Genomic DNA, 24,763 nt, shown 5'->3' on the forward strand with positions numbered 1-24,763 from the left:
GACTCACTCTAGTGCCCGAACTTCTCCAGGTTATATTCCCAGTCTTCCCTCAGTGTCAGCAACTTGATACAGGATATAGATGTCCTAAGTTTAAACTAAAATGCTGCCAAAGAAGACCATAGTCATCTCATTTCACTGTTCATATTCTCTCCTGGCCAACACGTATTTCCAGAGACTTATTTTAATAGCTTTGCAGTTTGTTTTGTGTGTGTCCTTATACCCGAGAACTGTTTAGTTTGTTATAAACGGCTGCTATCCTGAGAGTCATAAAAACACAGGGTTAGAAATGATAGCAAGAGGTCATTTACTTGTTCCTTACTGATAAAAAAAGGTCAGAGAAGTGTACTTACTATTTAAAAGGAAACATACCAAACTTCTAAAATGTAGTGGGAAAAACACACATTTCATTCTTTGAAAAAAACAAAACAAACCTAAAACTAGAAAATGAAAGGCCTATGTGATACATAATAGATGTGAAAGTGTGATGTGAAAAATGTTAAAAGGGCATATGTACACAAATAAGGTATTTCTATGATGAGATAGAATGTTTCACCCAAGACAGAATTTTACCTGCAGGACACAACAGGGGTATTTGTAATTTTAAACCTGATGATGAAAAGATTAAAAAAGAAGACAAGGTACTTATGAAAATCAAAATAATCTGACCTAGTTCTATTAAGTTTGGTGCAAGTCCACATAAACATAGAGGTCTACAGAGTATAATCTAAAACAAAAAATGTGTGTCGTTAGGCAGTTCAAACTTGAGGAGAGGAAACATTCAGTTGCTGCTTCTGTCAAGTGGGTATAAGGCCATCACAGAGCCCTTTGGATATTTTAGTTATAACATAATTGGGCTGAAAACAATTAAAATATTTTGGTAGGAAGAAGCTATATTGTTATCACTTTTACATAGTAGGTTTAGTTTTGTCATACTTCAAGTATATTTAAATCCAACACTTGCAATGAGTATTTTTTGCAATACTTTACTCTCTGAATTTCCTCAGACCTAAATTCACATACCCTTATGTGCAAAAAATAAGCATTCTCAAATTTTATAGGGAAAATATGATTTATGCTATATATGTTTTAGCTTTCCACTATAATAATTACCTTTAAAATACTCTTTTACATCTAGGAAATAAAAAACAAATTTGAACTTGAAGAGCACACTATGATGAGAAATGTATCAATCTGAGAAATAATTACATCTTCATTTAAAGAAAAATTAACTTACCCACACAGTATTTGTTTTAAGTCATGATGACTGTTCTGACTGTAAAATTTAACTGCATAGGTGTCTAAGAAAAACATGTAAAAAGGTATTCTTAAGGAAATTTCAAAATAGTTAAGTATGAACCAAAAAGAATGACACACATATAGAAATATGTAATTTGTTTGAGCCCTTTATGAAGTGGATTGCCTCAGGGGCACTTGTGATGCCGAAACGTCCCTGAAACTTTCCGAGAAATCACAAAGAACATAGGAGTTAGTCCTGGAACATAAACATACCATAAAAGAATGATAATTATACTGTGACTTCATTTTGCAGAAACCTGGCTAACTGCAGGGTTTTTTTTTTTTTAAGTGACACACACCGCGGTAAGAGGCAAGTTATCTGGAACCGTGGGAGTTAGGCCAACATTCAGGCAAGTGTGAGGCCTTGCACATTCTAGACACTTACTAAGAAGTGGTTGGTTAAGTTCTGGTTAAATACTAACTGAAATGCTTGTGGACCTTGAGAGAGATTATTGACAGAAGCACTGGGTGAAAGGGTAGAAGAAGCTCAAGTTTAAATTTTTTTTTTTTTAATTTTATTTATTTTTGGCTGTGCTTGGTCTTCATTGCTGCTGGTGGGATTTCTCGAGTTGTGGCTCCCGGGGGCTACTCTCTAGTGGTGGTGATGGGCTTCTCATGTTGTGGAGCACTAGCTCTAGGGCATTTGGGCTCAGCAGCTGTGGCGCAAGCTGCCCCACGGGATATGGAATCTCAACACACCACGCATCGAACCCACACCCTCTGTCCTGACAGCCATATTCCTAACCGCTGGGCCGCCAGGGAAGTCCAAAGTTCAGGTTTTGAGAAACAGATGTGTTATATTCCACAAACATATATGTTTGAGGTGGGGAGAACGTGAATATATTAAAAGATGGTTTCCAGAGCCCTCTATTTGACAGCTTCTAGTGAAATTATTCCTGGAGAAGGGAAAGGCTACCCACTCCAGTATTCTGGCCTGGAGAATTCCATGGGCTGTGTAGGCCATGGGGTCACAGAGTCAGATGTGACTGGGCGACTTTCACTCACACTCACGCAGTGAAATTATTATTGAAGACTGAAGAAGGTGGCAGTTTAACAAACGTTTAATTGAACACTTGCACGTGTGTGTGTGTGTGCGTGTGTGTACACTCAGCTGCGCAGTCGTGCCTGACTCTGTGCGACCCCATGCACTACAGCCCACCAGGCTCCCCTGTCCACGGGATTCTCCAGGCAAGAACACTGGGGTGGGGTGCCATTTCCTCCTCCAGGCGATCTCCACTCAGGGATTGAACCTGTATCTTCTGCACTGGCAGGAAGATTCTTTATCACTGAGCCACTGAATCTGGGAAGCCCAAATGAATACTTACTATGTGCTAAATACTGTGCTAAAGGCTAATACACAAAGAGAAACTAGGTATACTTCACTGGCAAGACACATGCGGAATTATAGTGGTAGGAATATTAATACAAATATTCTTAGAGTTGTGGGAAAGAGATTTAAAAAAGCTTAAGTTTTTCTTTACTGAGTTATGAAGGGCTTCAAAGAGTAGATAACATTTGAATTGATTCTTGAAAAGGAAGGAAAAGAGGGAAGGGACCTACATTTACTGCCTTATTGTCATATGTCAGAAAAGTACCACATTGTTTAATTCTCATACAATCCTGAGTTTAGAGGGGTTAAATTGCTGTCTTAAGAATCCATAGTTACTAAGTAGCAGAGCTATCTTGTCTGTTCGATTGCTATATTTTTCCACAGTATTTCAAAATATGTGACGTAAAGAATATAAAGGTAATTCCAGCCTTACGATTTAATGACAGCTGAACATATACATTTGTAATTCTGGATCAGACCAACTATCTACCTTCTCCATGTTTGCACCGAGCATGCTGAGTGTAAGCTGCTAGAGAAAAATTACACAGAATGGTACTACAATGAACATGTGACATCTCACCTTGGCAATTATTTGTTATGTCTGTAATGCACATCACTCATTTATTTTATTTTTTTACATCACTCATTTATTATACAGCTATTTCAAACTTGTATTTTTCTCAAAATTCTGATCCTCGGACTTCCATGGTGGTCTGGTGATTAAGACTCTGTGCTTGTACTACAGGGGGAAAGGGTTCGATCCCTGTTTGGGGAACCAAGATCCTACATACCGCTGCTCGGTATGGCTAAAAAAAATTAACAGGGACTTCCCTGGTGGTACAGAGGATAGGAATCTGCCTGCTAATGCAGGGGACACAGGTCTGACCCCTGGCCTGGGAAGATTCCCCATGCCGTGGAACAACTAAAGCTCATGCGCCACAACTAGTGAGGCTCCGAGCTGCAACTACTGAAGCCTGTTTACCCAGAACCTGTGCTCCGCAACAAGAGAAGTCACCACAATGGGAAGCCTGCATACGACAATGAAGCCCCTGCTCACTGCAACTAGAGAAAGTCTGCACGCGGCAAAGGAGATCCAGCGCTGTCAAAAATAAATAAAATAAAAAACCAAATTCTGATCCTATCACCTGTCTTGCCATTAGAAAACAGCCATTAGATGGGAACTTCCTAAATTCTTGCCACTAAACCTACTAAGTTACTTTTAATATAATTTTTATTTCTCCTCTTCAAAATGGAAAAGGTGTCCCCTCCTATCTAAAGTTAAATCCCATCATTTCATCCTGGATCTCTTCCTTTCCCAGCACTTTTGCTGAATTGATCATCCTCTTTTGAACTTTCAGTGTCTCCCTCTGTTTGGCTCCTTCCTATCACCACTTAGGCTAGATACTCTCCAATTCAGGAAGGTAAAAGCCCTTGATCTCATGCTCCCTCCCTGATAACCTTATATTCTCTTAAACAGTTGTTCAGTCATTAAATCATGTCCAACTCTTTGCAACTCCATAGACTGCAGCATGCCAGGCTCCTTGAGTTTGCTCTATCTCCTGGAATTTGCTCAAATTCATGTCCATTGAGTCGGTGATGCTATCTAACCATCTCATCTTTTGCCACCCCCTTGTCCTTTTGACTTCAATCTTTCCCAGCATTGGGGTCTTTTCCAATGAGTTGGCTCTCTGCATCACGTGGCCAGATTGCTCCAGTAGTTGAAGGGACTTACAAGAGTCTTTTCCAATAGCACAATTCGAAAGCATCAATTCTTCAGCACTTGGCCTTCTTTATGATCCAACTCTCCTATCTTTACATGATTACTGGAAAAACCACAGCTTTGACTATACAGACCTTTGGTGGCAAAATGATGTCTCTGCTTTTGAACATGCTGTCTAGGTCTGTCATAGCTTTTCTTCCAAAGAGCAAGCATCTTTTAATTTCATGGTCACAACCCTTATTCAGAAGGTTATCTATTTTTTCTATTATTATTTTTCAACTTCTATGCATTTATTAGTTCACTGCAATCTGCCTTTTAGCACCACTGAAACAGCTTTTTTTTTGTTTTAGCATTTTAAAAATCCAAATGACACTGTCTTTTTTTATCTTTGTTTGATCTGGCCCTTCGGCAGCTGAAGCCCCTGCTGCCAACCTCCTCCCTACTGAATGGGTCTGGCTTTAGGGATCCACTCTTCCTGATGTGCCTGCCATTTCTCTGGCCCCTCCTCACTCGAGTGTGAGTTTGTTTTGCTCTGCCTATCCCTAAACTGTTAGTGCTCATCAGGACTCTGTCCGAGGACCCTCTCTGTTTTCACTCTATACCCCTTCACTAGTTCATTCTATCTGCTTCCGTGTACACATCGTGTTTACGCCTTGACTCTCAAATCTCTAGCTCTAGATAAGTTCTCTTCCTTGGACTCCAGAACTTACAGTTTAAACTCTCTACTGAATATATTCACTTAGATATTTTCTTGAGTTCTTTCCCAAACCTATTCGTCCTATGGCCTTCATAGCATCACCATAAACCCAGGACACAAGCCAAAACTCCGGGTATCAATTCTCATTCCTTCTCTCATCATTCCCTAAATCCAGTCAATCACCAAGCCCCGGGATTCTGCGTTCTAAATAGTTTTCAAATTGGTTCATTTTTGTTGAACACTAACATCACCAGTTTAAGTTCATGATACCAACTATTGCTCGATAAAACACTGAAAAGCTTCCTAAGAGAAGCTCTTACCACTGCCCCTAACACAGTTACAAAAGAACTTTAAAAAGAGCTTTTGCATCAATTTCTTAAAATTATGCTCAGTACTTTACTAGATACTTAGCTGATTAAAGATATTTTTCCTGCTCTTGAAAGCTTAGATTCTAAGGACATATGATGAAACAAGAAAAGTCACTCTAAGGAATCATATTTCTTATACTCAAAACTGAATGTTGAATTTGAAGCCCTGATACTGTTAACTAAAAGTGAGATCATGTTAGTCAGTCTTTTCCTTTATATTTTTAAAAACCTAATTATTTAAGATTTATATGTTATATTTTTATACATAAAAGGTCTTAGTATAAATGCAGGCACTGAAGGGTAAAAAAGATTTCATTCCACTTGAAAGATAAAGAAAAAGCTACTCTGAAGCATCAAAAGTGAAAGAAAAGAAAAAGATTACAACACCTGGATAAGATATTTAGCTCTGAGTTTTCTGTCAACTAAGACAAAAAGGAAACACGTTAAATTACACAGTTCTCATTTTCTTAAAGAAAAAAAAAAAGATATAGCTTCAGCTACAGAGGCAAAAATTTTTCCTGGAACTCACGCAAACAATAATTCATCATGAGATTTTTGTCTAAATGAGACTAAGAAGGATCATAAGCTTCTGTTTCAGGGGAAAAAAAAAAAGTTTTAACAGTAAGTATGTAATCATGGTTGAGTTACTTAACCATGAGTTACTCAGCATCAGTTTCATCTGTAAAAGTAGGGACAATGATACTTATCTCAGGGGGCGGCAGCAAACACTAAATTATGTAATATAAATGGAAGCACTTAGTAGGTCCCTAAAGTTTCAGAAAACAGAGATTTTGTTCTGATCTTCTATAAAGGCAGGGATCATGACGTTAAATTGTGCCTTTTTTTAAAAAATAAGATTGATTTTCGGCTGTTCCGGGTCATCACTGCTGTGGGTGGGTTTCCTCCAGCTGCGGGAGCGGGGGCCACCCTTCACTGCGGAGCTCAGGCTCTTACTGCAGAGTGCCGGCTCAGGGTGCAGAGGCTTTCGGAGCTGCAGCGCTGGGGCTCAGGAGCTGAGGCTCCCGGGCTCCAGAGCGCAGGCTCAGCAGGGCTTCCCTGGAGGCTCAGTGGAAAAGAATTTGCCAGCAACGCATAAGACGCAGGTTTGATCCCAAGTCAGGAAGATCCCCTGGAGGAAGAAATGGCAACCCACTCCAGCATTTTTGCCTGGGAAGTCCCATGAACAAAGGAACCTGGTGGGCTACAGTCCCCGGGGTCACAAAGAGTTAGACACAACTGAGTGACTAAACAACAATCCTTTCTTAACATTCTTTTATTAGGTTAATACACTTTCTCTAAAGAAAAGATGAGAATAAAAGTCACGCAATACACTTTCCAAATACACACAATGGTTTTTTAATATATCAGTTCTAAAAATTTATAGAATAAGAGGCCACTATCAATTTTATCCTTCCTGGAAATTCTTAAGACCACAACTGAACTACTCATGTGAATGAGGTTTTAAGCTAATATTTTGAGCTAAGACCAATGCAGAAAAGAAAAATCCTGTGGCCATGGCTCACCTATCCTAGCACTGTCAACCCAGGACTATCCCACTCATTTTCTTTTTTTCATGTAACACATATTTGATAACTATTTAAATGAGGTGGGGACCTCATTTCGTATTATTACCATACATACACAGTCTTACCAGAACTAAGTAACATCACTTATAAAATTAAGGCAAGACCTGTCCAATGCAAAAAAGAATATGAAAGACTTTAAACGTTCATTTGGTCTCTTTATGAATCACTTATTTAAACTGAGAAAATCTGGCTGATTCAATCAATGACTCATGCTAGATCATTTTCACAGGGTCCTGACAGGGGTGAGGCGTGCTCTAAGCAGCCAGCCCCCCCCCGCACTGGGCGTGCCCCTGAGAGGGGCACCTCCACTATTTTGTGCCTGCGGTGACTGCGTGCCCTCCCGAGTTTCAGTCCTGGTTTTCACTTTCAATAAATTTGACTTCTTTATCAGAGTTATTCTCATTCAACTGTTATCTACTGGCTGTTCTGGGCACATCACCCTCAGAGTCATAAAATGAATAAATCAATCTTGCAGATTCTTTTTCATCAGGTAAGTGTTCAAAGGAATGTTTAAGCATATTCCTGGGTTACAGGCTATTTTCTTTCCATAGAAGCCTTCTGTATTTGCATTTGGGTCTGCATACATTATAAGGGCTTCTCAGGTAATGCAGTGGTAGAGAATCTGCCTGCCAATTCGGGAGATGCAAGAGATGTGGGTTTGAACTCTGGGTTGGGAAGGCTCCCTGGAGTAGGAAATGGAAATCCATTCCAGTATTCTTGCCTGGAAAATCCCATGGACAGAGGAGCCTGGGGAGACACAGTCCACAGAGTTGCAAAGAGTCACACGCGACTGAGCACGCACGCTGTATATGTGATGCAAGTTGGGGCAAAATGTTTCTTTCTTTCTTCTTTTTTTTTTTTTTGGGCCAGGAGACGTGTGGGATCTTAGTTCCCGGACTACTGATCGAACTCAGGCCCCTGGCAATGAAAGTGTGGAGTCCTAAACAATAGACCATCAGGGAATTCCTTAAACCATTTCTTAGAAAAGATTACAAGCTTATATTAGATTTGTTCCATTAAACTTGAATTTTTACTTTGCTTTGGGGGGAAAAAAAGTTACTTTTCTTTGACTGTTTGGCATAAAGAAAAGTCATAATGTTGGATTATTTATATACCAAAATGAAGAAACCTCAAATGCACGAAAATTAACTGATAATTATTTAATTAGATGTGTATCCTTGCAAACTTCATTGATGCCACGTGGTAGCTGTCAATTTAATTCACCTTGCTAGTATTTAATTTTCATGTTAAGACATATTTTCCTTTAAACCTACTCAAGTCTCAACCCACTATTAAAAATTTTAATTTTTATCTGGACTCATGAATAATGTGACTCCAAGTATGACATACAAAATATAATTGAAGGTTTTCATATATTTTTCAGAGTTGAGCATAATTCTCTAAATTCAAATGAGACTTGCCATTCTAAATACATTATCTATTATGCAGCTTTTTGGGGGGAAAAAAAGCTTTTTGGTATGACTTAATGGACCTCTGTAGCTACTATTTCTTAAATATTCAGTTTTAAAAACTTTTGTTAAGATCCACATACTGAATACATCTGGCTTCCACAGTGAGGCAACAAACTATTTGAAATCAGAATCCTAGGACACAAGTGATAGTAGATAAGGCCTGGAATGCTGAAAGTCGGAAAAAAGAATAAATATCTTCATAAATTTCTCTACTCTGTTAACTTGTTGTCAGGTCTACTTATCTACCTAAAAACCATCTCTAAAATCTAGCCCAGGGACACTTTCTTATCCTTTTCACCCATCACATAAAATACACCTTTAAGAGAACTCACTCCAAAGGCCATTTCTAAGATAAAGACAGTCTCCCAATTCCCTTGACATTATTTCTAGGATATGTATCTTTAAGTTGTTTCCAGGAATATTCCTTGCTTCATCTCTCTCAATAATTTCCTTCCAATAATTTCTTCCTAAATACCTGATATATCTTTTCCAGACTAGGAAGCAATGTCTTCAGGATACTTATAAATCAATGATCTGCTTTGAGCATTTCTTTCTCTGTTAGGACTGCAAAATGGTAAAAACATGGCTAAGACAAGACAGTGATAGTACAGTGGAAAAAATTCATGGATTAAAAAACTAAGCTTAATGATACCAACTGTTGGTGAGAATGCAGAGCAACTGGAACTCACTTGTTGCTGGTGGGAATACAAAAGACATAGTCACTTGGGAAATAGTCTGGCAGTTTCTTATGACATTAAACATATACTTTCCACATGACCCAGTAATCCTACTCCTGGTATTTACCAAGATAAAAGGAAAATTTTATTTACATAAAACCATACACACAACAGTGTACAGCAGCTTTATTTTTAAGTGTTCCCAAATGGAAATGACGCAAATGACCCTCAACTGCGAATGGATTAACCAACTGTGGTATATCCATACAATGGAATAGTACTCAGCAATAAAAAGGACAAATTACTAATATTTATAACAACATGAATGAATCTTTTTTATGGCAACTGAGCAAAACCCAGACTGAAAAGACCAATAACTTTATTACTATTGTTATTATTTCCTTTTTTGGCTGTACTACTTGGCTTGTGGGATCTTAGTTTCCTGACCAGGAAAAGAACCTGTCCCTGTCAGTGAAAGTGCAGAGTCCTACCCACTGGACTGTCAGAGAATTCCCTGATAATTTTATTTATTTGACATTCTGTGAAAGGATAATACCTTTTGTGGGAAAAGGCAAAACTACAGGGATAGAAAACAGATCAGTGGTTGCTCAGACTGGAGTTGGGGAAAAGGGTTCAAGAGGGAATTTTCTGTGATGATGAAACTATTGTATATATTGCTTGGGGTGATGGTTACAGAACTGTGGGTATTAGCCAAAAATCACAGAAATGTATGCTAGAAAGGGTGAATTTTATTGTATATTATATCTCAATAAATCTGACTTTAAAAATGAGAAAGAAAACTGAGGTTATCCTAGTGACCATGTAGCTCTAGGCAAACCCCTTAAAACTTATTTTCTTCTTTTATAAAACAGGGATTGTATTAAGTCTAAAAGATTTTTCATGAGGAAGAAATGAAAGAAAACTTATGGATTTTAAAGTTCAACACAAATATTGTACACTAGGCACTGGCTACAGAATGATAAACAAGACAAGAGGTACACTAAAGAAATTTTACTGTCTAGAGGGAGAAAGGTGGAACACAGATGATTATTAAACAACATGGAAATTCAATGACAGAGATATGAATAAGGCAATAAGGGGCCATCAAGAATTAGGAATTCCAGGAATAAGAATTAACTCATAATGAATACGGGCAACTGGGATCCAATAATCTCAACCCAATTTGATTCTGAAAAAGCCTAAAGTGTTAAAAAGTATTGACAAAATGGAAAAAGTACCTCACGATGATTTAGAAGTTGTTCCAAATCTAATGCCATTTGATCCTTCATTTGCTGCAAAGCTGACTTTTCTTTACTTAAATTGCTAGGGGGAAAAAAAATACACCAAGTTTAAAAAAACTGTCATACTAGTCAAATTTAACAAATAAGAAATTATAAAAGACTAAAGACAACTTTGATCGTTTGAATTAAAGAGAAATTAAATTTATAGTTCATAAAGATATCAGATCAGTGACTACAATGTTTGATTCAATCATTGACCTAGCTATTTTATAAGAATATTTTTTCAGTCTGACAATGTGACTGAAATGTTTTCATAGAATACTTTCCTGCCTAGTGGGGGTATACAGTTAGTGTTTTCTTAAAGATGATGGGTTATTCCTCACTGAAAGTCAAATTATAACATTTATCCTTAAAACCAAAAGCATATTTTATAATTTACCACATACTAAATTACCAGCTATATAACTGAGATAAATTAATTAGATATTTGGTCTATGGTAAATGCAGGCAAACAACTTTTGCCTCCATATTCTTAGTTCAGTCTTTAATTTCTAAGTCTGCATTGTGGATTTCTCTTTGAAATGACCTATTTTCTGATAGGAAAGGGTGACAAGCCTAATTGTAAGGACATATTATTATTTGAAAAGATAAATATCTGAGGCTTATCTTATACTGTCTGGAGTTTTATTATTCAACATATAAAAATTAGTCAGAACCATTAAATATTCTTTGAAAGCCATTGGGGTGAGTCTACTCAGACAGTACTGCAACCAGGATTAAGAAAAGCAACAGTGAAATGAAGAAACACAATTCCTTGAATGTCAAAACAGAATCTGAGATGGTAAAATTAATGAGAATTGTTTGCTGAACAGGTAGGATGTTTTAAGTTATACTTAAAGAAAATGGAATGCCACCAATTTTTAAAATATTAGGGAGAAGTTTTTTAAACTCAAGGAATAGCAGTAGGTGTTCTGGGAGAACTGGTAATTCCAAGGACTTGAGAATAGAGAGATTCAAATTCTCTTCCTTCCTAGAAATAGAAGTCTGTCTTCTGAGAGGAAAGACTAGATGCAATTCTGGCTTCCATTTCCAACTGTGCCACTGATTCAACTGTGTAGTATAATGCACCACAAATACCACCCCACTGAACCTCAGTAGTCACATCTATTAAAGTGGAAATGAAGCTTATGTATGTCAAAGGGACATGTGAATTATCTAATGAATGCTTATATAAAACACTGAACACAAACCTCTACATACATGGTGTTACTAATTTATATAAGGAAGAGTCATCAGAGGAAAATGGTAATTAAATGTCAATAAAGGTAAGCAGCTCAGCAGGAAAACAAACTGACTTTTGTATTTAGGCGCCAGAAATCCTACTGAGCCGAGGAGTTGAAAAAAACTAGATGATATAAAGGAAATCTAGTGCCGTGTTCTGCTTGAGTTCCCCCCAAAATGGTAAAGGATTGGGTGTTTCTGTAACTTTATTTTATTATTTTTTTCCATTAAAAAATTTTTTTTTAATTTTTATTTTTATTAGTTGGAGGTTCTATAAGTTTAAAATTCTATCTTTAGCTAAGAAGACAAAATATTTTTCAAAATGAAAATAAATGTCCAATAAATAGGAAGAGGACTTTTCAAAGAACAGATATGTGTTTGTATACATACTCATACATTTACATATTCATATACATGTATCCCCCCTCCCAGAATGTAAACATGTACTCCATGCAGTATACACATGGGTGTGCATACAAAGACACAAAGACACAGGCTCTCAAATGCCAACAGGCCCATTAAATAAAGGACAGTGTAATAGGAATGGAACATTGATGTAATCAAAGGATTTGGACTGAATAATTCATTAGAAATGCTTCATATGTAGTGCCTAATTTTTTCAGAATAAGGTAAATATGTTATATTTAAGTAACAAAAATAACCATATAATATGGAGTAAAAGGCAAGTGGATAAACTGGCTTACAAAGCAACTCTGCGACACGTTGGCTCCACAGACAACATGCTGTGTTGGATGCTCAGTCGTGTTTGCCTCTCTTACGACTGCAGTCTGCCAGGTTCCTCTGTCCATGGGATTTTCCAGCCAAGAATGCTAGAGTGTGTTGCCATTTCCTTCTCCAGGGGATATTCTTGACCCAGGGATTGAACCTGGGTCTCCTGCCTTGGCAGGTGGATTCTTTACCATTGGGTCATCAGGGAAGCCCCTTGGGTGTATATTTTCAGTCTTAGCCTTGTCTTTCTTAAATCAAAAGGGAGACCACTTTCAACATGTGGGTCTCTAAAAGTGAATATGATGATTACTATATTCTGTGTTCTTCCACACACAGTAATTACTCAATGGAAGTTTAATCTCCATAGGACATTTCATAACAGTGGAAACTTACCCTTAAAAATACAAAGCTTCTATGCGTGACTCATAAAGCAACTACAAAACAAATCTCCTTATAAGCACATCTATGGTGAATGGTATATTACACCCATAATTGTTCAATTCACTGTTAATTATTACTCAGAAATTCGTGTTTATGGCTCTGTTTCACCTGCTGTATGAAAACATATTCCTGATATACTGTTCCTTAACTTCCTGGATCAATATACTCTGGCTTAGTCTTATAAGCCTAAGTAGTCTACTCCTCCTAAATGACTAGTTAACAAAAAACAGAGAACTGACAACAGAAAAAGAAAATTTATGCTAATTCTCTGTGCATGCTTCATTCAGTCCTGACCTATAGATCAAACCTATATAACTCAGACTCTCTTGTGGATTGGTGGAGGATTGTTAAACGTACTACTTTTAGAACAGAGTATTTCTTTAATGACAGTGAATAGTGATATCTCAAGTGTTAGCTATTAACATGTTTATCACAATCTCATTTTAGTGCATATTTACTCTACCTTCCTAGGCACTGAATAAATTGTATCAATAGCTAAACTGGCAAGTTGTGGGTGTGATATAGTGACACTGCCTTATTTTGTAGAAAAATGATAAAATAATATTTAGTTCTTTAAAGAAGGTTATATTGTATAAGCTAGAGAAATATTTACAAATTAATCAGTCTATGTAAATATTCTTTACAATTAAAATCCACACCCAGCAAAAACAAACAGGAATTTTCAAGGAACATAATCACTTAGTCATCTTTTTGGATGGGTCATTGAATGCTTAAATTCTGAATTAATGAAGGACAAGAGGAAGGGAGGTAACATTTACTGAGTTTCTCCTGTGTGCCGGAAGCTTTTGCTTTTTATATGCTACTTCATTTAATTTTCACAATTACCCTTTGATGTTCACATTAATATCTATATTTTTACAGATGCATTTACCATGAGGAAAAAAAACCAGGCTGATGTGTACTTGAAGCCCAGGATAATTCTACTCTATTTGAAATGCCACTGGCTCAGAGTCAGGGTGATGGTAGACAGAATGTGACCTAACCTGCTGTGTCTGACTTGTTGATTGGGCTGTGTATTGTATGGCATCTTTTCCTCCATGACATCAGGGTACATCTACAGCATCTTGAAAGCCGTAATTAAAATGCTGAAAGCACCATAACTCTTCACATTAGAAGACAGTTGCTTCAATGAAGAGCAAGACTTCATATCCTGTGAAATATCAGTTCAGAGTCTACTAAAATAGTATATAATAAATTTATGAAACACAGACAGCTTTAAAGGTCTCAGATGTTTAGCACATAAAATTTTTTTTGTTTGTTTAATTCCATAACTGGCATAGTTCTTATGATTACTTACTGTTGCTGTTATTAAGGGAGTCCTAATTTTTGTCATGGAGAAAGAAATGGCAATCCACTCCAGTATTCTCGCCTGGGAAATCTCACGGACAGAGGAGCCTGGTGGGCTACAGTCCATAGGGTAGCAAAACAGTCGGCCCTGACTTAGCAACTAAATAAATTTTTGTCAAGATTCAGCATATTTTGAGAAATGTTATTACTCATTTGAAAGATAATTTTCAACATAAAAATATGCTAAGAATAAGACAATACTAATAATATCAAACATTTATTGAGCATTTTAAGCGTAGGAACAGTGCTATATATGTTACAAAGGTTGTATCACTTAGTGTCAGAATAACCACGTGAATTAGGTGCTGTGGGTGCCACCCTCATTTCACAGATGAGAAAACTGGCTACAGTGTCCAATACTACAGCCACTAGCTAGCCAAAATTGGCAATGAAAATTAACATTAATTTAATTAAAATAAAATTGAAAATTTAGTTCCTCAGTAACACCATATGCTCAATCGCCACATGTAGCTGGTGGCTATCATACTGGACACTGCAGAAAGATAGTATTTTATAATGATAGGAAGTTGTACTGGATGAAGTTCAGAGACTTTAATTGATTTGCTCTAATTCAAAACTAAGGACGGAGCTGGATTTGTCCTTGTCCTCCCTTTTAAATCTGTTTTTTGAAAAAAAACTTTATTATGAAATATTTCAAGAGAGAAAATTTAATAGGCCCCCATGTATCTCTCAGCCAGTTTCAACGAAAAGCTTTCCTTTTAACTACTAATCTACACTATTTTTTGTTTTTTTGCTCCTCTTAATTATATTAATGAAAAATTAGCTCTTATTCAGATTAGAACATAGGGAGGCAGTATAACATAAAGGTGAAGATTATGGAATTAGAAAGCAGACAGATCTGGATTCAAATTTTGGCCCCATCACAAAACTAATATGTTCTTAGATGACAAATAGCTAAATTTCTCTAGGGCTGAATTTGCTCATCATTATAATTTTCTCCTGTAGCTAGCTATATTTTTCTTTATAATAAATATTTTTAGCTATCCTAATTCTTAGTAAAATAAATATTCAAACAAATTTACTTGAAGGTAATTCTGTAAGAGGCAAATTTCCCACAGGGCTTTTTATATATCCCTGCTCCAAAATTACAAAGGTAAAACAAAACTCTATACAAAATTTCAAATATAACAAATTTCTATAATATGTAAAGAAAAAATTCTCTTTGGGGCTCTTTCCTCAATTTCCCTAGGATAACCAAGTGTCCAGTGAATGATAAGACATAATTTCTATTGCTCCCGATAGCTATTTATAGGACGGTTTAGTTAATTCGTTGAATTAATTTGATAATGTTGGTTATGAATATTTTAAATATTTAACTTTAAAATCTAGAAATAAATTGTTATCTATGTTGACATTTAAAACATTAATGTGATTTAAAATTACTTTATTATATTATTGAAAAATTATGATCAAGAATAAAATTCTGGGCCAAGTTTTTGGTGGGGTAGAAAAGAGAGGAAAAGATAATTATTCTGATTCATCAAAAACAACATTCACACTTTTGAGTTAGTTATCAGAGAGCTCCAGTGGCGCAAACAGTTAGCATGTGGTCCTTATATGGAGTTAATTATCAGTAGTTTTATATTTTTGGTTACATACCTTGGGAAACCTAAATTTAATAGCTATCTTCTCCAATAATTATATTTTAAAATAAACTACCTTTTCTAATTACTTAATTTAAGAATTGTCTTTCTCATCTAATTCTTTGCTTATACTTTTATAAATTGGTTAATAATTTATCTAATTATTTATCCTAAATAATTAAAAAATCTAATGATAATTAAGCCAACTAACGAAGCATCCATGAGTTAAAACATCTTTCTTTACATAATATCATTATTCTACTGTAATTTAAAAAGATTAAAATGATCTCATTAGATGAACAGGTAAAGAATCTGAATAATTATTCAGTGGAGCAAGTCTTTTGATAAGGTGTCATGTAAGAAAACAATTTCAACTAAGGACGTGAAAGGAATTTATTTACATTGAGGTCATTTATGGTTTACTTCATGTAAAAGGTCAGAGGCAGAAAAGCCTAAATTCCTTGGCAAAGTCAACAGGAATCTAAGTAAATGTGTACATTTTATCTGTTTAAAAAGTCGTTCTGACTCCACAAGTGGCCCATCCCACTAAAGAATTCTCGGGAACAAGGACAACATAGGTTGGCTGTTGTGTGCCCTGGGGTGGGAGCAGTGCTTTGTCAATCAGTGTAGCATTGCTTTCAGGGTAAGACTTCTGATTATCAGGTGGGATGTGAATACCTTAATGGGATGTGACTTAGCTTTTCTAAGAGAAATAGAACACATCACATTTAAGACCACCTTCGTCATGTACATTTTTTCTTCCCAATTTCCAACCTCAACTCAACTACAGGAGTATTATGCTCACAATGCCTTTATTATCCAAATAAATAATAATGACATTTTATTACTCAAATACAAGATTTGTAGATGGTTACCTGACATCTTTTTCGAGTTCGGTAATACACTTCTTCAGAGAATCAATCTTAGAATCTCTCTGACGCACTGATTCAATGAGATACCTGTAAGGTTGTTGCGTCTGGTTTAACAGAGAATTGGCCCTGTCAAGCTAAAGAAAAAAAAAAGTTTCATTAAAATCTAGACAATTTTATAAGAAACTGAAACTGCTCAAAATCTCTAGCACAGACACCACCAGCTCTCCCTTAGATGAATTACTCTGAAAAGCTCTTCCTGTGTAAATTTGAAAGTTTTAAAAATTACTAACCAACATACTATTCTTTAAAATAAGAATAAAGACCATGTAAATAGGAAAGAAACATTTTAAATAAAATATTAAGTCTTACCAATTTGGGGCATGAGTCACATAAATTTTCTTACTATTTGTTTGTCTGACACAACATGTGATATAAAATTTATCTTTTAATGAATATCCATTAGCTACAATGAAAATCATTTATTTGAACTTTATTTCTACTCAAAATAATATAGTGAAAGTGTTAAGTCACTCAGTTGTGTCCAACTCTTTGTGACTCCATTGAATGTAGCCTGCCAGGTTCCTCTGTCAATGGAATTCTCCAGGAAAGAATACGGGAGTGGGTTGTCATTCGCTTCTCCAGGGGATCTTCCCAACCCAGGGACTGAACCTGGGTCTCCTGCATTTCGGGCAGGTTCTTTACCATCTGAGCCACCCGGAAACCCCCAAATAACATAATCACTTATAATTCAGTAATTTTTCATGCTTTCATATTCCTTCTCATCTTTACTTACATACCTAAACCACTATGTATAATTTATGCACTTAAATAACTATATTATGGCAGAAAGTGAAGAAGAACTAAAGAGCCTCTTGAGGAGGGTGACAGACGAGAGTGAAAAAGTTGGCTTAAAGCTCAACATTCAGAAAACTAAGATCATGGCATCCGGTCCCATCACTTCATGGCAAATAGATGGGGAAACAGTGGCTGACTTTATTTTTCTGGGTTCCAAAATCACTGCAGATGGTGATTGCAGCCATGAAATTAAAAAAGACGCTTACTCCTTGGAAGGAAAGGTATGACCAACCTAGACAGCATATTAAAAAGCAGAGACATTACTTTGCCAACCAAGGTCCGTCTGGTCAAGGCTATGGTTTATCCAGTGGTCATGTATGGACGTGAGAGTTGGACTGTGAAGAAAGCTGAGCACCGAAAAATTGATGCTTTTGAACTGTGGTGTTAGAGAAGACTCTTGAGAGTCCCTTGTACTGCAAGGAGATCCAACCAGTCCATCCTGAAGGAGATCAGTCCTGGGTGTTCATTGGAAGGACTGATGCTGAAGCTGAAATTCCAATACTTTGGCTACCTCATAAGAAGAGTTGACTCATTTGAAAAGACCCTGGTGCTGGGAAAGATTGAGGACAGGAGGAGAAGGGGACAACAGAGGATGAGATGGCTGGATGGCATCACTGACTCAATGGACATGGATTTGGGTGGACTCCGGGAGTTGGTGATGGATAGGGAGGCCTGGCGTGCTGCGGATCATGGGGCCGCAAAAAGTCAGAGAGTACTGAGTGACTGAACTGAACTGAAATAATCATATATATTTTAAACAATCATGTTTAAAATGCAAACATAAAATTTATGATTTTGTGCATTTTACAGTGTACAATTCAATGGCATTAAGTACATTCACAACAGGTAAGCATCACTAATATCTATTTCTAGCACGTTTTCATCAACCCAAACAGAAACTATACAGATTAAGTAAAAACACTCCCCTCAACTCCCTAGTTCCCAGAAATCCTGTTCTTTCTATATGAATTTGCCCATTCTAGATACCTCATATAAGTGGAATCATATGATATTTGTCATGTTGCATCTGTTTAATTCATTTAATTCTAATGTATTCAAGGTTTATCTATGTTGCACCATATTCCTTTTTATGGCCAAATAATATTCCAAGTATATTTATAGCATATTTTGTTTATTCATTCATCTGCCAGTGGATGCTTGCACTGTTTCCACTTTTTGGCTACTGTGACTAACGTTATGGTGTACAAATATCTGTTTGAAGTCCCAGTTTTCAGTTACTTTGGTTATCTACCTAGGAGAGGAGTGGAATTGCTAGGTCATATAATAATTCTATATTTAACTTTTTGAGGAACTGCCAACTGTTTTTCAAAGTGACTGCATCATTTTACATTCCTATCAGCAATGTACTTGGTTCCAATTTCTCCAGATCCTCTCCAGCACAGTTATTTTATGTACGTACTGGCCATTTGTATATCCTCTTTGGAGAAACGTCTATTCATATCTTTTGCCCATATTTTAGTTAGGCTTTTTTTTTTTTTTTTGCTGTTGAGTCATATGAGTTCTTTATATATTCTGGATATTAAATCCTTAATTAGCTACACGAATTTCAAATATTTTCTCCTATTCTGTAGGTTGTCTTTTCACCATCTTGATACTGACCTTTGATCACAAAAGTGTTTAATTTTGATGATGTCCAATCATACTTATTTTTTTGTTGTTGTTGCTCATTCTTTTGGTGTCATTTTAAAGAAACCACTGCCGATTCCAAGGTCATAGGTTTTCTCCTTTGTTTTCTTCTATTAGTTTAATACCTTTATTTTGAAATTTAACATATTTGATTCATTTTGAGTTAATTTTTATATGCAGTGTAAGACATGGGTCCAATTTCAATCTTTTACATGTAGATATCCAATTTTACCAGTACCATTTGTTGAAAGGACTGTATTTTCTCCACTGAGTGGTCCTGGCATCCTTACTAAAAAACCATATATATGAAATTTACTTCTGGGCTCTCAACTCTATTCCATCAGTCCTGTATGTCTGTCCTTATGCCAGTGTAACACTCTTTTGATTACTGTAGCTTCACAGTAAGTTTTAAAATCTAAAGTATGAGTCCTTCTATCTTTGTTTTTCATTTTCAAGGCTGCTTTGGCTATTCGAGGTCATTTGAAATTCCACATGCATTTTTAAATGGGCTTTTCTGTTTCAGCAAAACATACCTTTGGGATTTTGATAGGGACTGCTATGAATCTGTCAAGTCATTTTGAGTAGTACTGTTATCTTAACAATATTAAGTCTTCCACATACAGGTAGATAAAAAGATGCTCAACATCACCAGTCACTGGAGAAATGTAAATCAAAATCATAGTAAGTTATCACCTGACACCTATCAGAATGGCCATCATCAAAAAGACTGCAAGTAACAAATGTTGGCAAGATGTGGAGAAAAGAGAACCCTTGAACACTGCTGGTGGGACTATAAATTGGTGCAGACACAATGGAAAACAGTATGACAGTTCTTCTAAAAACTAAAAATAGAGTTATCAGATGATCCAGCAATCCCACTCCTCTAAACATATCATTTATTTTAGCACTGCAATATTTTTTGGTTCTCCTCTCCTTCTTTGGAAAAGATGGAGATACATGCACCCCAATACTCATAGCAGAAATAACTCAAAATAGCCAAGATATAGAAGCAAGTCCATCAACAGATGAATGGATCAAGAAGATGTGGTGGCTTCCCAGGTGGCTCAGTGGTAAAGAACCACCTGCTAATGCAGAAGACATGGGCTTGATCTCTGGGGTTGGGAAGATCCCCTGGAGTAGGAAATGGCATCCCACTCCAGTAGTCTTGCCTGGGAATTCTCATGGACAGACGAGCCTGGCAGGCTACAGTCCATGGGGTACCAAAGGTGTCGAATAGGACTTAGCGACTAAACAATAATTACACACACACACACACACACACACACACACACACAAATGGAATATTACTCAGTCATAAAAAATGAAATTCTGCCAATTGCAACAACATTGATGGACTTAGAGGGTATTATGCTTAGTGAAGTAAGTCAGACAGAAAGACAAACACTGTAATGTTATCACTTATCTGTGGAATCTAAAGAATACAACAAACTAGTAAATATAACAAAAAAAGAAACAGACTCACAGACATAGAAAACAAACTAGTGGTTTATCTGTGCGGAGAGGGAAGAGAGGGCAGGGGAGGATGGGGGTAGGGGAGGTACAAACTAGTATGTATAAAACAAGTGGGAATTCCCTGGCAGTCCAGTGGTCTTGCCTCTGCACTCTTATTGCCAAGGGCCCGAGTTCAATCACTGGTCAGGGAACTAAGATCTCACAGGCCATGCAGCATGGCCAAAAAGAAAAAAAAAAAGCTACAAGGATATACTATATAGCACAGGGAATATAGTCAATATTGTACAATAACTATAGATGGAGTGTAATCTTAAAAAACTGTGAATCACTATGTTCTATATCTCAAACTTATACAAAGTTGTAATTCAACAATACTTCAATTTAAAAAATGAAAAGAAAAAACAACCAAGCCAACCAACCAAACACACAAAAAACAATCTTAAATCATCTTATGTATTAGCTAGGGATGTCTTCTTTAACTTCTTTTAGGAATGTTCTGTAGTTTCTAGTGTACATGTTTCTCTCCCCTTTGATCAAATTTATTCCTAAGTATTTTATTTTATAAATAAAATATTTTAGTTCCTTTTCAGATTGTTCAAAGTTAGTGTACTGTGTACAATTTTATATCATCCTTTTTCACTTTATCTTATATTATACTCATTCTTCCAGGCTGTTGGGAGGACCTTAATTTATATTTTTAATGCTTATAAAACTGTCTAGTAAGCCAATGAGTCACAACTTAATTGCACTGTTTATACTAGCAAACATTTAGGCTGTCATCAATTTTTGACTAGTAATAAATAATGCTAAAACAAATGATTTTATACTGTAGATAAAATTTTTCCTTAATACTTAAAAAATTTTTTTTCCATAACAGAAGCACCAATATTAAAGGGGTGCAAATATGTTATGTTCTTGATATATAAGACCAAAGATCTTTCTAAAGGATTTTATCATTTATGTAATCAACCAACCTTAGTTTTTTTTATTTCTTTGTGTTTACTCTTCTTCTCCTAAGCAAATATAAAATGTATGCTAGAATAGGATTAAACAGCATTGTCAGTATGAGGAGGCCACTACTTTGGTACATAATAAGTTCTTGAAAAAGGAATTACAAAGCTGGATATGTAAAAACTGAACAATTAGAATAAAAGTGGTGGATATCTATTACTATAAGGATGAGGGGGTCAGGAAGGGAGTATTTTATTATGCAGAACAAAAAAATTATAAAATTCCTACTTTATGACCTTAAATGTTCTTTAACAATAAAATTCTAGCTTTTTACATGAAAATTTTTTTTCCTCCTTCCTTTATAAATCCTAACAAGTTTAACTGAGGCTGAAGATTTGCTGCTGTTCTAGGACAAGAAATGATTTCTATTTCCTTCTCAAATAAACTACATTTACAAGATCTACACTTTTTTTTTTTTTCAAATTAAGATGGAAACATATCATTTATTTTAGCACTGCACTTTTTTTGGTTCTCCTCTCACAGCAGAAAAAAAAAAAATAATAATGAGTGACTAGCAGCCTCAAAGTTGAAGGTGTAGAGAACAGCAGGGTGTGGACAGAGGAAGGTAGAGAAGAAGGCACAAAGAGTCAAGGGTAGAAACATTCATTGTGAAAATGATCAACCATGAGGTTCAGGTGGATGAGGAAGAAAGCAAAGCCAAGAGCTGGCTGACTAACTCTTAAAGGCCATCAGCATACAGTTTGAGGACCACTTTATAAAAGTTATGTAAATGATTCACCTAAATTATACTGGACATTTTTGTTAAGGTTATATTAAGTATTACCTAGGAAAAAAATTCCTCAAAGAACAGGATATGAATAGTGAAAGAAAAGAAGACTATTCTTTTTTGGACACAATTCATTATAGTGTAAGTAGAGCCACAAAGAAAAAAAATACCATGAATATTTTCTATAGTTTGGGTTTTAGAGCCCTTTCCCCTTGCTTTGGTAATCATTCTTTAAAATCTATTACAATGTCACTGGAATCTTATTATTCTGCTAAGTTATTTTATGAACATTCAAATATGCAGCTGGACAAAAATAAAACTAACTTCTACTTACCTGTATAACCAGTTTCACTAGTCAATTAAATCAAACAATTGCCTTGACTTTGTTTTCACAGAACTGACCCTAACTGAATAAACTGAACTGACAAGTTGTTTTGTGTTTCCAAGTGCAGAATAGTTGGGGGTGGGGAGTAGGGGTGGGTGGGACATGGGAGAACTAAGGGCATTTACAGAAAAAAATGTAACAGCGGTCATTAACTTCAATTATTTCACTTTGTTTTTTCTCATTACAGCAATTACATATATTAGGTTTTAGTATTATAAACAAAGTTGAGGACCAAAAACCTTACTTTCAAAATGTATCTCTACTAAGAAACCAACAAACTTCTTTCTCTCTAGATAATAAAACTTCTATTATGCTGTAGATTTTAAGAATGCTTCTTTATAAGTTTCTAAATCCCCCAGATTTAATTCCTCAGGGAATTAAAGTGCATGTTTTTCAATGAAAGCTGATGTTAATATCTATTTCTGAAATTAATGTAACAACAGAATTTAATTTCTCCAATACAGTTTTAAAAGTCTTTTTGTAACTATAATCATTTATATTCAAAAAGTTTCACAATCACTCACTTTGCCTATTGTTAGTAATCTTTTCCTTATCGGAAAGCCTTAGTAATTAGTGACTCAGGAATCACGTACGTAACGAATGACTCAGGACTAAACTCATGATACAACATTTTATAGAATTGTTCTCTTTTGTTTCAATAAACTGTACATATGATTCAGAGAAAAGCAACAACTGATTATAATTATATATGTTCTCTTAAATTTAAAAGACATAAGAAAGTGACTACAGTTTGTTATGTTTTTCCTAAACAGGGATTGATTTCCTTGTGGAATTTATTTTCAAAGAAACTCCTAGAAATGGAACTCTTTCTTAACGAGGGACAAAATGCATTCTGCTGAATGGAATGCAGCACTGAGCTGCTTTCGGTGTATAAAACACCTACATGTGATACTTTCTGGCCGTGGTAATTAGTTGTGCTGACAAACCCACATCTCCTGCTGCCTGGTCTTTCTGACCATGCCATGGAATGGAAACGCCTATCTGCGGTCCAGCAGGGGCAATACTTTGGTTCTACTGAACCACCCAACCATCAGAACCACTGCGGGAAACGTTAAAAAAACTCATTTCTGGGTCCTGCCCCAATTCTGATGAATCAAAATTTCTCAGGGTTAGGCTGTAGATTCTGATGATTAGTCAAATTTGGAAAGCACAGCTCTTGTGATTTTTGAACTTATTACAGGTCACTCCATCCAACTATTTCAGTAGGTTTAAGAGTACTGCACATAAACTATCTTATATGCTGAATTTGCTATCTTCCCCACTAAAACTAGCTTCTTCTCCTGTGCCCCATAGAGTTAATGACATCATCACCTACAACAGGGGTAATATTAATATTTAATGGATACAATTAAACCAATTAGGATGCTAGCCTCTGCACTGGGGCAGGATCCTGGAGAAACTCTGTGGTTCCAGGTGTTACTTTTTTGTTGCTGAAAAGTGGGGAGGTCCAGAAGATCTGAGGAGAGGCACCAGGATAGACAGGACTGTAGTGTAGAATGGCACCTGTGGGCTGAGGGCAACAGCTGCTTACAAGTGTTTCTCCAAACATTTTATTATTTTAATAATCAAAAGTAAGTGTGATCATCGGCCCTGCTCTGGTCCTGAGTATGGTTCAGAAATACGGTCCACAGAATAAGGAGAAATTCATGAGTAGGATGTTAAAATATATGGATATAATCAGCCTGGAATTGATGACTGAGGTCACAGGAGTACACAGGACTGCAGAGGATTATTTTTTTCAAACTGTGGCCCCGAATCACTTTTATTAGAGTCATAAGAATGAACACTGTTAAAAATGCAGACTCTTGGGCCTCATTCGAGACCTACCTAATCATAATCTTTGAGGGTAGGATCTAGAAACCTACATTTTCAACAAAAATCTTTGGTGATTTTTACACTCAACAAAAATTTGAGAATCACTGAGGTGTAAGAACACAAAAGGGACACCTACATTTCAGGTCT

General features: G+C 36.1%; 1 protein-coding gene across 2 annotated transcripts in view; it reads right to left on the minus strand.

The window, feature by feature from the left end:
• The window catches only part of PIBF1 (progesterone immunomodulatory binding factor 1), a 230,739-nt gene that overhangs the window by 23,590 nt on the left and 182,386 nt on the right, over nucleotides 1–24,763 (minus strand). For both annotated transcript variants that reach the window (XM_020902643.2, XM_020902642.2), the window contains exons 15-16: nucleotides 16,686–16,816; nucleotides 10,385–10,469 (exon numbers count right to left, since the gene is read on the minus strand). In XM_020902643.2, coding sequence (XP_020758302.2) covers nucleotides 10,385–10,469; nucleotides 16,686–16,816 — 216 coding nt within the window. The remainder of the gene's footprint in view (nucleotides 1–10,384; nucleotides 10,470–16,685; nucleotides 16,817–24,763) is intronic.

The sequence above is a fragment of the Odocoileus virginianus genome, chromosome 8 (genome assembly GCF_023699985.2).
Source record: "Odocoileus virginianus isolate 20LAN1187 ecotype Illinois chromosome 8, Ovbor_1.2, whole genome shotgun sequence".
NCBI lineage: Eukaryota > Metazoa > Chordata > Mammalia > Artiodactyla > Cervidae > Odocoileus > Odocoileus virginianus.